The 17840-nt window shown below is 42.7% G+C and overlaps 2 protein-coding genes across 3 annotated transcripts in view; one reads left to right on the top strand and one right to left on the bottom strand.

The window, feature by feature from the left end:
* The window catches only part of pex5la (peroxisomal biogenesis factor 5-like a), a 98765-nt gene that overhangs the window by 10599 nt on the left and 70326 nt on the right, over positions 1 to 17840 (bottom strand). Inside the window, exons 8-10 of the mRNA XM_080769534.1 lie at positions 15740 to 15841; positions 2353 to 2469; positions 716 to 859 (exon numbers count right to left, since the gene is read on the bottom strand). Of these exons, the coding sequence (XP_080625660.1) occupies positions 716 to 859; positions 2353 to 2469; positions 15740 to 15841 (363 nt within the window). The remainder of the gene's footprint in view (positions 1 to 715; positions 860 to 2352; positions 2470 to 15739; positions 15842 to 17840) is intronic.
* LOC308319443 (eIF5-mimic protein 2-A-like) lies at positions 9735 to 11003 on the top strand (the record flags this gene model as incomplete). Of its 2 annotated transcripts, XM_080769536.1 has the most annotated exons (2): positions 9735 to 10592; positions 10791 to 11003. In XM_080769536.1, the coding sequence occupies 2 exons, from the start codon at positions 9735 to 9737 to the stop codon at positions 11001 to 11003; spliced, it is 1071 nt and encodes a 356-aa protein (XP_080625662.1). The 2 variants fall into 2 exon arrangements, with proteins under 2 accessions (XP_080625662.1, XP_080625661.1); XM_080769535.1 differs by having other exon boundaries at positions 9735 to 11003.

The raw sequence follows: 17840 nt of genomic DNA, 5'->3' as shown, positions 1-17840 counted from the left end.
GTGTGTGTGTGTGTGTGTGTGTGTGTGTGTGTGTGTGTGTGTGTGTGTGTGTGTGTGTGTGTGTGTGTGTGTGTGTGTGTGTGTGTGTGTGTGGGGGGGGGGGGGTTAATTGTTGAAAGATGCTGGTTCATATCTGCATACCTGCTGTAGAGTATCCCAGCCAATACTGAAGTGCCCTTGAGCAAGACACTGCCTGTACAAGACGGTGGGAGTACTGGACAGCGATATGTTGTTTGAACTCTACAGTACAGTATAGTGAATGAATGAATGAAACTTTATTGACAGCCGTAGCCAGTAGATGACAGACAACAATTAAAAACATACAAAACAGTTACAAATAAATACATTGGTTCATAAAACTCTAAAACTCTCTCGTAAAAAAACAAAGAAGAATATCTATAAGAGGCACTCGTACCAATGTTTCCACATCAAGGAGCGGTATCTAACCGTGCTAAACCTGGGATTAGTCAACATCATAATCACATTATTAAGTGACCCATCAAGTCTGCTTTTAAAGCTGAACATGAGGTTTCTCAAGAGAGCCTGGAGTGAGTATAGTGAGTGAGTATAGTGAGTATACATCTCCTTTATCTTGCAACAACTCCCAGAGGCCATAGCTGGAAATAAATGAGCTCCTGAACTTGTCTAGTTAGATAAGGAAGGAAAGAAGGACTTCTGCACGTGTGTGCCAGTGCTATTCTTTATAGCCACTCACCTCGGAGTCAACGGGGTCCTGCAAGATTGCTGCCTCAAGCAGCAGCACAGCGTTTGGCAAATCACCCTCTCTAGACTTCTTCAGCCCCTCTTCAAATGCATTGGGCCAATCCTTATAAGGGTTATCCGTGTGGAAGTAATAACCCTGTCATTACACACACACACACACACACACACACACACACACACACACACACACACACTCACACACACACACACACACACACACTCTTAAGAATAGGGCCGTTTTTGACTGGTGCAACCACTCCAAGGAACAGCAATGTCCGTCCTAACCTATGTGACGACTATGTTACTATGTTTAGAGTACCAGTAGGGGCAAAAGTGGTTGTTGTGCCAGAAACAGAGAGAGAGAGAGATAGTGCTGCACTGTTGCCTGCTAATGAGAGAGAGAGAGAGAGAGAGAGAGAGAGGGGCAGGGGGAGAGGGGAGTTGCACCACTCAGTTCACACGGGTGTGATTTTTCTTTTCTCCTAGAGGTGGACATTGTTGAGTTGTGAAATGCTAAACATCTACATCTAGGGAACTCAAGGCAGGGAAGTGAGACCAGCTTTCAAATGCAATCAGTCTCATCCTAAGAGTACAATGAATAATGAATAATAAGTAATGTACGACAATGTGACCTCCTTGACGTTTGACCACTACATTGCGCCATACAGTATGTCAGATGCTGATTAGAACTTTCATTACTGGCGGACAAAGTGACATGCATACATAAACAGACCTCATTACAATCACATTGCGGCTCAACTAATACATGTCAGCACTAGATGATTGCAGTTGTATACTTTAGCACAATTGCAGTAGCAGGAATTGATCTTTTCTACATCAACCCTGCATGAGCAAAGCTCCTGTGGGATTCAGCCGTTTTCTTGAAATGTTAAATTTAGCAATTTCCGGCTTTGATTATCCCGGTGTGTTGTTTGCAGAGCGATGCAAATCATCGACTTTGAAACGGCCCCTTCTTTTAAGAACTGCTCAGCAGCAGTTTGATCTCTTCTGATTTGCTACATTCAAAAAGGGTCAAATTATGTGCAGCAGCAACTGTGTGGTTTAGTTATTGTAAAGTATTGAAGTGACATGTCAAGTTTACAGTCTGCAGTTAGGGGCTACTTTAATAATTAGCTTATCATAGTATTGGGATATTATCTTTACACTAAATGAAATATGAATGTATGCAATATGTTGTTGAAGTCATGCATATATTATCCACATAGGATCATTTTCTATTGCAAATCTATTCTGAGGAAGAAATATCACTCCATCACCATTCATCGAATATCATGTACTATATAAATATAATTAGAAAAGGCTCTGGTTTGATAGTGTTTTCATTTTGTCAGTGTAGGAGTTGAATTATGCTCTTATAAACGGTTTCATAATTTTTCATAGTTTTATTTATCATTTCCCAGGTATGACTTTTACAGTACTGTAGATCTAAAGTTATTCTCTCACATTGACTTTCTGAACCATACATGAGGTTCTGTGGTACTTTGCTACTGTCCACCACTGTCTAGATTCTCTATCACGTTGATGCTGTAAATTGTACAGCAGCAACATCACCAAGCAATATGAGAATCTGGATTTTCATCAACACAAATCAATATTCTGAATACTGGCCTTCTCATGAGGTGAAACCGAGGATGGAATCTGCGCCTGCTCGTTCTCCGTCAGCCAGTTTCGCCGCGCAAGTTCCTCCCATTCTGCCTGCATCTTGTCCCAGAACTCTGTGTCTGACTGCAGGGAAAAGGAGGAGGGAAGGATGTATCGGTTGAGAGAGGAAAACAGAAGAATGGAGTGGGAAAGGAGGAAGGGAATGTTTAGCACACAATGGAGCCATAGTATATATACTGTAGATGTTTCAGGACTGTTTCTTGGTCCTTTGCAACGATCTCTGACAGCAGTGCATTAATGGGGGCATTATTTAATGACACTGGATCAGAGGCGCAGCCAGAAATGCGATTCTAGATGGGCCTCGCGATGGCTAGGTGGGCTGCAGGCCTGCAGCGTGCGTGCTGGCCACGCGATATTTATTTATTTATTTGCCGTATTTCGGTTATATTGCCCCCAGACTGACAGCCAGGCGCTTCAAATACTGTCTCACACTCACACACACACATGCATGCACGACTGTCGGGAGGAGTGGCGAAAATGCAGACTCGAGTGTCACATTAAGTAAGAAATCTCTCTTGGCATGACGGGTTGCACGTTGGTCTGGCGAGTGGGAGGCCTGGGTTCAATCCCCGCTTTCCACGCAATGCTACTCTTTCCAGTATGGCAGGCAGCTTTCTATTTGTTTCCTTATGATCTATAACCATACACAGTGGCTTTGGTCGTGTCACATCCACCTGCTCCTATAGGAAGTGTGATGTCAATTTGGCTAGGCAGTGGGCACCAGCTGTACAGCTGAACAGACCTCGACCAAACGCACATTTTGGATGAGTCATTGCAAGTCTAAACAAGGCAGAACTCAGAGTTTCTTATGAAGCTGGGTTCTTTTGGCATTTCATCTATCTGGCTCTACAAATGGAGACATCAACGAGTCTGCTATACTTTGTCTGATAAAGTTGATGGCTCAATTTCTCCCGTAGGCTGTAGAAGTATAAAACTAAACATGAACAGAGATGAGGTTCGATGGAAGGTCTGCACCGCCAGGTTGTGGAACAGATTAGTCAACATGAATGATAATAGACTAACAAAGAAATTATTTAACTGGGACAAACAACAGAATGGACCATGGATAGAGGACATGCGTGACATGTTCTGGGAATGTGGAGTTCAAGATGTTTTCCTCGGATTGGAGCAGGTTAATGTTGTGGGTGCTAAGGGAGACGCTTCTAGATAAAACATACCTGGATAGAAGAGATCTGGAGTAAACCGTGCAAAACTAATGCTTGGAATGGATACATGAATACCAATACTACCCAATAGTCCGACCATAGAGCCCCATCAATTTGAACCCATTAGTCTGGCAACCCATTAGTCCGACTAGCGACTACCCAGGGCAGGGCAGGCCATTCGAAAGAGCATAGAAAATTATTTCATTCTATACTATACTATGCAATGGAATTTCAGGTACGATTTCAGAAATGGTCCCCAGTGGAATGGTAGACCATCTTCCTAGATGACAAATAGCTATTGAGTCTTAGATGTACAGCTACTCTGTTTTTCTCATGCAACAGCCACACACCAGCAATTGCGTTCTTCTCCAGTTTACTCAATCCAAATTCTCAGCTGTCTCACTGTCGGTGAGACGGTGACAGCCCAAATGAGGAAGAAGAGAGAGTATTACTGAGTCCTTCAGGCAGGAGCTCATCTGTACATGACAGAGTTGTATAGTAAGGGCCGTGTACTGGCACTGCTGGGGCTGAGGAGGTCAGAAAAAGGTTGCGTGCGTGCGTGCGTCTGCTCTTGCCAGAGGGTTGCTATTGACGTGTATATCAGTGTTTGGCCCTTAATTGGTGGTGAGAAAAGACTGGTAATTGCAAGCTTCTGACTAAAATAAATTGCCATTTGTATCATAAGGTGAGGCCTCACTGCTGATTCTGTCAGGCCTCATTCACACGTACTACAACTTTTCATATGACTAAAATATGAAAATGTATTCAAAAATATGACTAAACAAAATAAACTGGCTGTCAAGATCAACACTGGTAAAGTGCTGTCACAAATCTCACCAACCCTTCATTGCATCTCTGCACAACAGACTGCATCAGACAATACAATGGAGACAGACATGAAAGAGAGTGGGATGGCTCAGCTGTCAAGCCAAATGCTTGCAAGAAAAACTGAACATTTTGTTTTACATCAAACACTTCAGCTTACTTCAGCATCGGATTCATTCAAACTTCATGGTTTTAATTTACACATTCAACACTATAGTATATCCCATATCAAGGTGTTTGATTCCATAATTAAACAATCTTGAAGCCTGACAACATTGTTGTTGTGAGAGGCATTTGTATTACATTTTGATTAACCTATTACTGTACATTGTATCTGAAGATTGTATCAGTAGATGTCACTAGGCTGACTTTGGCCATGTCTCGCGACCCCAAACTGATAATAATAATAATAGAGAAAATATATCATAAATTAATACTGAAACCAGATATAATCATTAAGGAACGTTTATGCATGTACTATGTGTACTATGTAAACTCTCTATTTCCATTTTCCAGCCATTCAGTTGCATTTTTTTTTAAATTATTATTATTGTTTTATAATTTGGGGACCCCACAAAATAATTTGGCGACCCCCCCCCCCTCCCCCTGAGAAACCCTGCTCTACAGAACGATCTGTACGACCATCTGTTTGTCAGTCAAAGTGTTCCCGTGTTCTGAAAGCCCATTAAGAGGATTTTAACATCAAAAAGGTGTTACGGATCAGAACGTTAAAGCACTTTGCCGCTCTTGGTGAACATCAAACTATTTCGGCCATGTCAATTTCTCAACTTTATGGGACGTAGACTCAGTTTACTCAGTGTTTGTAGTGCTGCATTGAATTCCTGGTTCCAGAATAATCAGATGAAATCAGTACATTGATCCCAAGCTACGGTACACTACTAATTTACATATAAAATGTAGTGTCATTCCATCACAGTTAATCTTAAGTGTGTCAAAGCAAACCTGTTTGATCATGTCTTTAAGTTCTTCCATACAGTAGATGCACACTCCAAACTAAACGGTTTACCTACACTGTAATAGGAGAGTAACTTGAGAGTCACAACCCTCTGATGGAAACCAAGCAGTGAGAGAGGGTGACTTAACCCCTCTGCCCAGTAGGTTTACATTACAAAAAAATACTTATTTACACATACTGTAAGACCCTGGGCTCCATTTTCGTCACCGCTAAACACCTTATCCCTAAACTTCTTAGCCTTTTTTTTTTTACTATTTTGAAAAACATTTTTTAATAGTTCAACTAGCCAATATACATTGACACGTTGTGAGCTTGTAGACTGGCCATTGTAACTATTACATTTTTTTTTGTAAAATAGTAAAAAAGACGAAGTTTAGGGATACGGGGTTTAGTGGTGACAAAAATGGAGCCCCCTGTGTCCACCAAGATGTTTTTTCCTGAGCGCAGCGCATGTTTTTAATTGTTTATAGTATAACAGGAAAGTCTAGCAGCTTGGCCTTATGTGCTTGCACGCAAGGAGCTTTCCTCTGCCTACTGAGAGATCAAATATTTTCAACACGGAAGCGCTGTCAGGCGAGTGCCCAGGCATTTTCAGCCGAGAAAAAAGCCCCCAGTGACCCAGAAAAGCCTTAAGTCTTAATTGTTAATGTAAAAAAGAATCACTCAATGTAAAAGCCAAGGACCAAGAATCAAGAGAATCAAGATCAAAATATTTATCTGGACATCTACTGGCACTACTTTTTAAGTACAGTAGGCCTAAAGCACAATAATGTTTTTGCAATGGCTTTGAAAGCTATAGTAAAATAACACAAAGATTATAATGCAGCCATTTCATCTAGGTATATGAGCACTGACAATATTAAGTCTAGAGATTGTAAAGGGATATAAACTCACAGTATTTACTGTAGTACAGTATCCTGTATTTGCCTTGAGAGGGGTTATACTTTAGTTCTTGATCCTACTTTTCTAACCACATTAACCCCGGTGCTCCTATTTTGGGCAATTATTCCAAAACATATTTCAAATGTTTTCAAAAATAGCAGATAACACACACAAATGCAATGCATCAATTTATTGATTTGTTTTTCTATTTGTCATGTAACTACAAAATATGGCACTTTATGGCACACAATTGTGGGTGTCTTGCTTGAGTACACCTGCAAGGAAAGTAAAGGGAGGGGGGGAAGTGTTTCCCTCTCCTAATGTTTACAACCAACCAGTGGAATCATGGAAACCTTCCAGATGTCTTCTATTTTAGACTAGACTGCTGCACCACCATCTTAACTATCTGCAATCGTACTCCAAAGTCCAAACCAAGACTTTGCTCAGACCAATCTCCCAAAAGAAAAAGAGAAGCCTGTTTGACTACAACAGTGCTGTTTTAATCAAAGATGAAGCCCGACAGTCACCTTCATGTAGCCTTTCTCAGTGCTGTGGGTACACTATGCAGACCTTGCCTCTGTAAAACACTTTCTCCCTAGAGGAGAGTGTAACCCGGCCTGCAGCTTTTCCATCAGAGCTTTATTTAATGAACACTAGCCTTGCCATAATATTTGTCTTTATCAGTCGCTGTGTGAATTAAAAAGGAGATAATCTGACTTTCTTGGGCCATTTACCCTTTATCCTCTATTTAATGTCATTTTGGTATGAAAGCCACAAAAGCAGCATACTGTATATGTACCATTACGCAGTTAATAATTATTTAAATGCTCTGCAATTAGGTGGATCTGTTTTGCCCTCTGATTTGCTGCATTTTGAAGAAGATCATACAGTAGGTTGTGATTTCTTATTTTATGTCCTCGAGTTATTTTGTTCACAGACAGTCTGTACAACTGCTGTCCTGTGAACAAACTCTGAATCCTAAATCGCCACTTCTGTCATGGAATAGAGAAGATCACTTGAAACTAGGCTAGAACAACAGTGAAATCAACCGGTATAACTTTCCCAAGATTTGGTTGAAGTGAAGCCAGCTGAGCTGATTGCATAATGCTACTGGCCAGTGCCCACTGTCAGAAGGAATGCTTAATGCCCAAAGCTGTGCTTGCTGAACACAACCCACTCAACAAACACCAATTAATAATCAGAGACCGTAATCAGATATTTGTTATGACAGCAGAAGTCATAACAGACCAATAATTAGTTTTCTTCGGACCAATAATGAAACCGTATGAACCGGAAACCATCACAAATTATTGGTACAAGAATAAACACCAGGAGAATAATTTGAGCACAGATAGATTATTAGCACTAGACACACACACAGACACTAGACCAAAACATGATGTTCCCCCTGCAGGCCCATGTCACTGAAACAAAACACGGTGACCTATCCCCACAGGAAAAGCAACACAAGGGGGCACGGTGGCACAGTCGGTAGTGCTGTCGCCTCACAGATAGAAGGTCCTGGGTTCGATTCCCGCTGGGGGCGCTGTGGGCGCTGGGGGCGTGCTCCCTCCTCCACGTCATCAGTGCCCTTTACCCGAGGTGGGGTTGGCGAAAGGGCCTTTCTGTGTGGAATTTGCATGTTCTCCCCGTGTCTCCTAGGGTAGGTACACTCACAAAAACATGCTGTAATCCTGGTCTCTAAACTACCGCCCCCTGGCCAGCCCCCTGATGGAGGGGAAAGGAACTGGTCGGAATAACGTGTTCCTTCACGCGCTACGTCCGGCCAGGGAAATTCCCCCTTGTCAGGTGAAAAGAAGCAGCTTGGACTACTCATGCATAGAAGGAGGCATGAGGCCCCCCCAAGTTTGCAGAGGAAGTGTAGCGCCCAGTATTACATTAGATATTGGCACTGGGTGAAAAAACTGACATTGTAATTGTTGGACACTGTGCTATTGGTAATGTACAGTTTGTACATGGAAAGATGACAGACACAATGGCACAAGGAATCGGCAGCATCAGCGGCAGGAGGATAACGATGATGTAGTGTGGCCACACAGCAGCACTGAATGGAAACACTTTCCACAGAGTGACACACTTTCAGCCCGAGTCTCTCCATTATTCTTGTTCTCCCTCCTTTTCCCTGATCCATCTGGAGTTCACTGATAGGATTGAAAAACTTGTAAAGACTGGCATCAAACATACTAGACCAAGTCACAGGGGAGTTCAGTGAATTGAATATCTTTGTGCTTAACACTGCACCAGCTGTACTTATTAACAGTCCTCCAAGGCAAGGCACATATCACTATTTTCCACAGAATTGTCAGAGCTCCTTAACCTTTCAGGAATTATGGGGTCAGCGTTGAATAAAAAAAATAGTTGAACTGCTACAATGTACTTTTTACAGGTCTTCCTAAAAAGTCAATTGAAAGTTTAAACAGTTTACAATTTAAACAGTTAAACTAAATCAAATATATAACTGTACAGTAAAACACAGTAAAACACTATCCAGACGAAATGGGAGATTTAGCTTTCTTCAGTTATGCTCTCAAATTATGGAGCACCCTATCTAAAGAAATAAGCAGGCTCTGTTGAAATCGCTTGAAAATTATCATTATTATTATATCATTATCATTATTACAATTATTATAATTATTGTGTGGATTATTGAGTTGATTGGCAGCTACTGTTTGTGCTAAAAATCAATGTGCTTTCCAAGCATCTTGAGCCATCTCCCCTTTCATTCCCGAACAATATGCCTGTATGTGTACGTAGCTATTTGGAGGGAAATTATGTGATTGTGGGCTTTCATATCGGCCGTATAGGAGCCAAAATGGTTTTCAGCATCCAGCCAAACCGTGCTCTTACAGAGTAGAGGCCAGAACTCAGGCCCTTTGATTGAACCTCTGAGATACTGTTACCCATCGATCCTCCATTTGTCTCGGAGCATCAGAGTCTCATCACTTATCAAAATTACCTTCCCTCTGGCTGATGCTGGAACACTAACAATGCAATATGGGAGGGCTTTGAGTTTCAAACAAGAGGGGACATCTTTGCACGCTTGTGGAAGTGATCCAGCCACGGACCAGTTTGTCTGTGGGTACTCCTCTCACTTTCTCACCGTCTTCCTGTCCCTATAGTCCCTACTATTATTTATTCCATTCCCTCTCTTAAGAAGCCCATTTGCAACAGTGTAATCCTATATTAAAATTGGTGTGATGGTGGAACGGGTAGACGGACCTCTGACGTTCACTATGTCAACACAACCCTTCAACAAACCATTACCACATCATTATGACAACATACCTCTTCCGACGTCTCGCTCACTTCACCATATATGTGACTCATTGTGACATCAGCATGTTAGCCAACATTATATATGTGCTGCTGTTCTGGATAACACATACATCAGAACGAAGCAGAAACATTTATTTTGTCCTCCGAAACGTAACAAAGCTATTTTCTACCAGCAGTCTTTTATGAATAATCAAAAGCAACAAAAGCCAACGCTAACCGGCCATCGTTTCAAAACGAGGAAAAGAGATGAAAAAGATAGATTTGACCCTACTCATTTTCAAGAAAGTATCGTACAGGGCTTGAATCAAACTGGCCCTGATTTGGAAGCTGTTGCAAAGTTCCTTGATGCCTCCGGCGCCAAGCTTGACTACCGCCGCTATGCTGAAACACTCTTTGACATCCTGGTGGCCGGTGGGATGCTGGCTCCAGGTGGAACTCTGTCCGATGACATGACCCGGACCGAGTTCTGCCTCTTCACGGCACAAGAAGACCTAGAGACAATGCAAGCTTATGCTCAGGTTTTTAACAAATTGATCAGGCGTTACAAGTACCTGGAGAAGGGATTTGAAGAGGAGATAAAAAAGCTGCTTCTGTTTCTGAAGGGCTTCACAGAGTCTGAGCGCAACAAGCTGGCCATGCTGACCGGCATCCTGCTGGCCATTGGGAAGGTATCAGCCTCCATCCTCAACAGCCTGTTCAACGAAAACCTTGTCAAAGAGGGTGTCTCTGCAGCCTTTGCGGTGAAGTTGTTCAAGTCGTGGATCAATGAGAAGGACATCAACTCTGTGGCCGCCATGCTGCGTAAAGTAGGCATGGACAGCAGGCTGATGGAACTGTTCCCGGCCAACAAGAGGAGCTGTGAACACTTTTCCAAGTACTTCACGGACGCTGGCCTCAAGGAGCTGTCCGAATTCGCCCGCAATCAGCAGTTCATCGCTGAACGTAAAGAACTGCAGCGAGAACTGCAGGACAAGATCGCAGGAGAAGACCCCCAGAAAGATATCATCGCACACAGCAGAGAGGGAATGAAGAAGTCAAACATTGCAGAGCAGACGATGATCAGTATCCTCTGGGCCAGCGTGATGAACACTGTAGAGTATAACAAGAAGGAGGACGTGGTCACAGAGCATGCCATCAAACAATTAAAGCAATACAGCCCTCTGCTGAAGGAGTTCACGTCGCAGCGTCTGTCTGAGGTCACTCTGCTGCTGAAGATCCAGGAGTATTGTTACGACAAGATCCACTTCATGAACTCTTTCCAGAAGATTATCGTCCTGCTCTACAAAGCCGACGTGTTGAGCGAGGAAGCCATCTTGAAGTGGTACGCAGACGGTATGCAGAACACGACGTCTAAAGGCAAGGTCGTCTTCCTCCAGCAGATGAGGACGTTTGTGGAGTGGCTGAAGAACGCAGAGGAAGAATCTGAATCTGATGAAGAGGAGGCTGACTGAATCCTACACCGTGACATCCTGGATCCTTATTCTCCTCCTTTTTAAATATATTAATTTGTATAAACACAGTAGCAGCAGGAGCCCTATAATCCCCCTTCCTCGTAGTTTAAGAAAAAGGGCTTCAACAGAACGTTGCCTCCTGATTGGTCAAACCACCCGCCAGTCATCGGTGACAAACATCAGTCAGTTTGATACAAACTTTCCATGTGTTTACACCTTTTGACAGCTGCTGCTTCCATCAGCATGGCTAATCAGATCGATTGGTTTAAAATGTATTAATTCATATTGGAATATGCCTTCTCGCCATGTGACCTTAAAAAAAACCCAGATTTTTTTTTCTTTCTTATTTGTCTTCCATGTTAGTGACGCCGTCAAAACCCCCCAAAACATTGGCAGTTTATGGGACGGGCGCCACTGTCGCAATATGGAGTATACCGGCCGATTATTTCACCAGTAACGCGTATCTGTTAAGTGGTTAAAAAGACAAGGCATTGTGAGAGACCAGGCTTAAATTTGAATTTAAGGCTGCCTAAATCTTGTTAATTTACTTTTTTGCCTGTTCTTTTTCTCTCTCTCCTTTTGCTCCTGTCAGGTTGTTGTTTTTCCTCCAGGGTGGAACACGGTATCCATTCCAAGCATTAGTTTTGCACAAAATATCACATTTGTGCTGACCTCATCACATTTGTCATGAAGTCTATGGCCGTTTTTAGCCCAAGGAAACAAAACACAACTAATGCTTGGAATTGATTCAGAATCATGAAAACACCCTAGTTTGACATGTCACATGCTACTTAAAGCGTAAGGAACGTTTAACATTTTTGACAATTTTGCCTGCCATAGGATGTTAATGAAAAAAATAAATTGCCCAATACTAACAGCCGGTCAGCAAGTGGATTCATGAATGTATGTAGGCTATATAGACAATATTTTAGGCCAATACAAAATGCCTGATGGAGGGGAAAGGAACTGGTTGGAATAACGTATTCCTTCCAAGCGCTACGTTCAACCGGGGAAACTCCCCCTGTCAGGTGAAAAGAAGCGGTTTGGACTCCTCATGCATCAAGAAGGAGGTCAGTCCGTTGCTCTCCCCAGGTTGGCAGAGGGAGTGTAGTGCCCAGGATTACATTAGATAATTGACACTGGGTGAGCAAATGTGTTACAAAAAAAGAATCAAAAACAACAAAAGGGAAAGAAAAGAAACTCACATCCATGTCAAGTGAGGGGCTTCCCATCATACAGTAGGTTACATCTCATTCCGGGCAATCACAATTTACCTCCTCACTTTTCTGTCCTCACTTTTTATCCTCAAAAAGTACAATTCGGCAGACATATAAACAACAATCATACTCGTGTGAAGTGAGGGCCACCCACTGTAGCTGCCACATGATGTCAATGTTTGTTTAACTGCTGTAAACAAACATTAAACCTCTATAGACTTGGTTGCCACATGACGTCACTTTTAGTGCCCTGAACAAACATTAAACACTTTAAATGCCAGGCGTTTCTACGGCATTGGAGTCAATGGGCTCGTGCGAGTACATGAAACACATGACCAGGCTGTTTTCTTCCCCCTCAATGTCGTAACTCTGTCTTACTCTATGGCTCTGGCGACGTTGCTCTCCATTGGCCAGTAGCGTGGGTGAGCCATCTAGCCTTTCTTATATATCTATGGTAATATTGGTGAATAACAATATGCGAGCACATTGAAGGTGGTGAAAGAAGCCTACATTAATGCCAGAGCACAGACCAATGTCGTGTGAGGGGCGTGGAGGCACGTGGAGTGCTGTCACGTTTGGAGATAGAAGTAGGAGCAGTGTTGTAGAGGCTTGGGAATAACGTGAATGTATTTATGATCATTTAAAAAATAATGACTTAATATTTAAAAAAGAATTACTTACTAGGCTATGCCAAAATAATTAGATACTTTCTCTAAATATTGAGACACTTTCTCCACAATGGTTAGAATCAATATGATGAGTATCCCAAAAACTAAAAATCTTGGTATCTAATCAGAAACATTATTAATTGGGTGGCTGTAGCTTAGTTCGTAAAGAGCCTGTCTATCAATCAGAATGTAACATTATACGTGTTGAAGTGTCCCTGAGCAATATGCTAAATCGCACCCCCTGAGCTCTCATCATGACCATCTAAGCAGCCATCAGCAGCTGGGTGAAGCTAAAACTAATTATCCCCCTCAGGATTAATAAAGGTCTCTATAGCTCTTCAACTTATTATTCTGAGAACATTTCTCATTATCTTTTTATTTCATCACATTGGTAGAAATAATTAGCCTGGTTTCTAGCCTGATTCGCTGTGTTCCGTGAGTTTGTTTTGTCACTTCGCTACTCAGTCTGGAAAGTCTCCCATCTCCAAGGTAGGCTGAACATGCCAAAACTGAAAATAGACCAGAGGCTTCTGATTGGTCTGTGGTGCAGGTTGGAACAAAAACCCCAGTTTGACGTTGTATCAATTTGCGCACTGCTGTTGCCCTGCAACGTACCCTTATCATTCACTAAACTCCCCTCACACAGCCGTCAGTGTTGTACTACTGAATCTGACATAGTGGATTACTGAATCAAACTAGTGTTTACTTTTTACTGTAGGTTTTACTCTTGAGTCTCGAACTGGCGTTATTTTTTTCAACAGTGACAAAAGCATGGACAGAATGGCGCTGGCTGATGAAGTATCAGCAACAATGTGGCTATGTAACAGGTGAGGTTATGAAATACGAGTCAAACAGGAGGCTGGCCAGACTTAGTAGCAAAGTGACAAAACAAATCACGGAATGCAGCGAATCAGGCTGGAAGCCAGGCTAGGAAATAATGCTTCCATACACAATGCCTCCAATTAAGGGAGCTGTTGTCACACAGTGGAATATTAAACGTGTCTCAGTGTAATTACACAGAGTAGAACTTGACTTGTTTATCTTTAAAGCCCTGAACAGAAACCCATTTTGCTTTTTTTGCCAACTCAGTGGTATTGATCTCGCTTCACTATTTAAGGCAGCATGAAATTACAGTATAAGACATTCCAGTGTAAACAATGGTAATATTGTGTCGTGGGGTGCAGTGCAGCCATGCAGACACTGCAGCGGTGCCAGAAGTTAGCTCACATACGGACGGACAGGCAGGCAGGCAGACAGACTGTAGCAGTGAAACGTTGACAAAATGCATTTTCAATATACCCCTCATCCCGCTGGTGAAGCGAAACTTTACCGCAGCCTGTATGTCACAGACGGACTCACTTGGGTGAAAACGTAATGCCCGCCCCCAGCCGTGACGGCCTGGCAGAGATGGTAAAAGTAATATAAGAACTTCTGTCATTTTTCATAACAAATATTCAGTGAATGAGAGGGCTACAGTGTAGTACTCTGTACTCTACCTGTATAGCCCAAGGATAATTTACTCAATTGTTTCCACCCTGTGATACCTGATATGTCTGGCAGCAAAATACCTGACCTAATTACCTGCCTATTGTTAACTAAAGGGGGGTTTTTCCTTAACCTGATTCCGCCAGATGGCGGCAGCAGTGAGTTCCTCCTCCTGCTCCCATCTGGTCTTTCTCGGGCAGAGACGATGCACTCCGAACAAATGCTGATCGGAGCGATATGCGGCCGTACGCAGCCGCTAGAGGCGGGTCCCAACCCGAGACTGGTGACGTATTGTAACTGCGCCACAGCGCAAATGTAAACACAACCTAACAGGAGTCAGACTACAAGTTCTACAATTCGAAATTATTATGGACATATCACATTTTTGTCCCGCTGCTTCAGGTTCATTGTTTCTGCTTGAGAGAGACCAGATGCAGGCAGGAGGAGGGAACTTGTGAACTCAATACTGCCGCAATCTGGCGGAGTCGGGTTAGTTTTTCCTTGCCGCTGTTTCCAAATGCTCTGATCTTCCTCAAAGAGCTTACACCCATTATCAGAGTAGTGAGAGCAGCTGTTATCAGTTGGAGGTCTATAATGTGCAGTACTTGGAGGCCAGTATGTGAAGTCATGCAGTCAGATATCAGTACTTTGTCATCACACATACAGTATCAAGAGACAGACATGCAGACAGACAGAGATACCTGGAATTATAGATTATGCTACAGGCACCAGAGGATGGTGCTATGCTGTACGTGCTATATGCTGTACATGCATAGGTTGCAGTGTAGCCTACGTATGCATTTACGGCTGTGATCATACAGTATAGACCAATTATTTGTTTAGTTTTTGTGGGACTGGGTGCACGGGTGACTGTTTCATGTAATCAATTCCAAACAGATCTCCAAACTTGTAGTTTTCGGGAGCGCTGGTTTCAGTCCATTCAACCTCCTCTTGTGAGTTGGCTAGTGAGATGCACCCTAGGAGACATTTATACTTCAAAGCAAAAACAGTATTGCGCACAGAGAACAGCTGATATACAAGCTCACATCGCAGATCGTGTTTTGAGGACAACTGTTTTGAATTGCTATTATTATTGTTTACTGCATGTTTACTGCATGCCACTCCCCCATTTCCTGTCAGCCTACTGTCTGTCCCTCCATAAAGAATATAAAATGAAAGTGTACACTACACTGTACCACCAATGAATAGCAACTAACCTAAACTCCAACAATGGCAGCAGGATATTTCTTTTCTTCTTTTTTGGCTAACACCATAATATTGAAGAGACGACCTTGCACAGTGCTAAGTGCTCTTCACTTGACAGGTGACAGGGGTGAGGTGCGTTGTTAAGTACCACTCTGCTTACCTCAACAGCAGCCTTTGCACGTTCAAACTCCTCCTCAAGGGAATGGTTCCTGGATAGAAGTGCATTGCCGCTGCCCCATCGCTGCTCCTTACTCAGGCGACCCTGGTATGCAAACATACAGTGTACACACACACACACACACACAATAGAAAAATTACACACACAAACACATGTGGTACATACAGTACAGTACATGCACACGTAAAAATATAAATAAATGTAGAAACTCAAATAACACAAATATGAAATAATGGTACATCATAATACAGAACGTAGGCTAACACGCTCACGAACGCGCACGGCCACACGTACAGTACACACAGCCAGAGGGGGAGGCGGGAGAGTGTGCAGGGTCACCCGTCTCTCTCGGCTGTCCCAGCGGAGAGAGAAGTGAATATCCCATGCCTTGGCAAAGCCTCTGACATGCTTAGGAAGGCCAGCAGAATAACCAGCGTCAGAATCATTAATGGCTGCTTTATACTTACTCGTACGACTGTGCCCCGTGCCGGAAATAGACGATCTACAAGCTGACAATGCGTCCCATCACGCCACATTGTGAGCTTGTAGATCGTCTATTTTTGGTATGGTACACGACACGTTCGTATGAAGGAGTATAATATAGCACCGCCCCCTTCCTCCCAGCCCCTTGATGTACAGTAAGCACCATGCTATTCATTCAGCATCTCTCCATTGCTCATTAACCCCTCCTGTCCTGTGACCCCAGCAGCTTCGGCGTTCATTCAGAACATTGCATGCCTCTTTTTGTTTTTACATTTGCACATGCAATATCATTCTCGGGTGGCCTCTGTTTAAAAAATCGGACACGAATCCTTGTTTTTCTGTTTAAAGGAATGTGATGCAATGACCTTAATTAATAGTGTTTTTTCCCCATGTACATGCATGCTAAAGGTACAGTGTACACAGAGAAAGAAACAGCAGATTTAGTGGGTCAATTTGGTCCACTCTGTTTGAGTCCATTCTTGACTTTATACATTATACCTGTTAATTTACCTCTATGAGGTGAATGATTTTGAATGGTCTGATAACCTTTTACAGCACGTTATGAGATTTACTGTAAGTGGTGCCATCTATAGCCCAGGGCTCACCTATCTAATACAATGACTGAGGAATTTCATTAAGCCCCTGCTCCATGCAGGTGGTAGCTATATATTCTGTATAGCTATGACTTTCCTCAGCCACGGCTGTTAAGTTATTGCATCTTCTGATGACTAATCTGTTCTGTGACTCATTCAGGCTGTACAGTACCTCCTTACCCGCTAGCACTTCCTCCTTCCCTGTATCACGTTTGTTGCACTATGTTTTATAGATGCTACAGTAGTTATACGAGTAAGACGCGCAAACGCGGGAAGCGAACGCAGCTCGTACATATTTGGGTTTTGGACGTATAGCTGCTTTGGGGACTCCTATGGTGCCCCTTTTGTGCCCATATATGGAGCTGAGTGGACCTGGCCCCTTTTGTGCCCATATATGGAGCTGAGTGATTGCTGATGCAACACACTCCATATTTGGATAGCGGGACAGACACACGGACAGACAGACAGACAGACAGACAGACAGACAGACAGACAGACAGACAGACAGACAGACAGACATGATCTGCTAGGTCTCATAGTAAGTGCTCACTGTGTTCGCAACTATGCACATGTGCTGGTTACTTGTACACATAATATTTTCTAGGCATATACTGTTTGCTCACAAATGCTAAGAATTGTATTTAGATGTTTTAGCCAGAAGTAAGTTGGATGGCCTAGTTATCACTTGAATTGTTTTCTTTGCACATGATTTTACACTGTGGGTAGTTGACTAGGGTTCATGCCATAGCCATTTACTCCAATCTGGCACAAGTCTTAAATTGCCCTGGATAAGAGAGTCTAAATGCCTAAATTGTGCAATTGTTAATTGTCTTTGAAAACTTTGTGTCAAACTGGCCATTACCCTACATGTAACGATAACATTACAATTAAAAAATATGTGAGAGTTAATTGAAGTTGGGTTATCGCTGTACTAAAGGTCACAGAACAATTAGCCTCCCTTCTACTTAATGCAGTGAAATATGAGATTATAAGAAAGGAAATATTAC

The sequence above is a fragment of the Protomyctophum bolini genome, assembly GCF_963924005.1.
Source record: "Protomyctophum bolini genome assembly, chromosome: 8".
Classification (NCBI taxonomy): Eukaryota; Metazoa; Chordata; class Actinopteri; order Myctophiformes; family Myctophidae; genus Protomyctophum; species Protomyctophum bolini.
The sequence above is the reverse complement of the archived record's forward strand: the minus strand, read 5'-3'. Positions and strand labels throughout refer to the sequence as shown.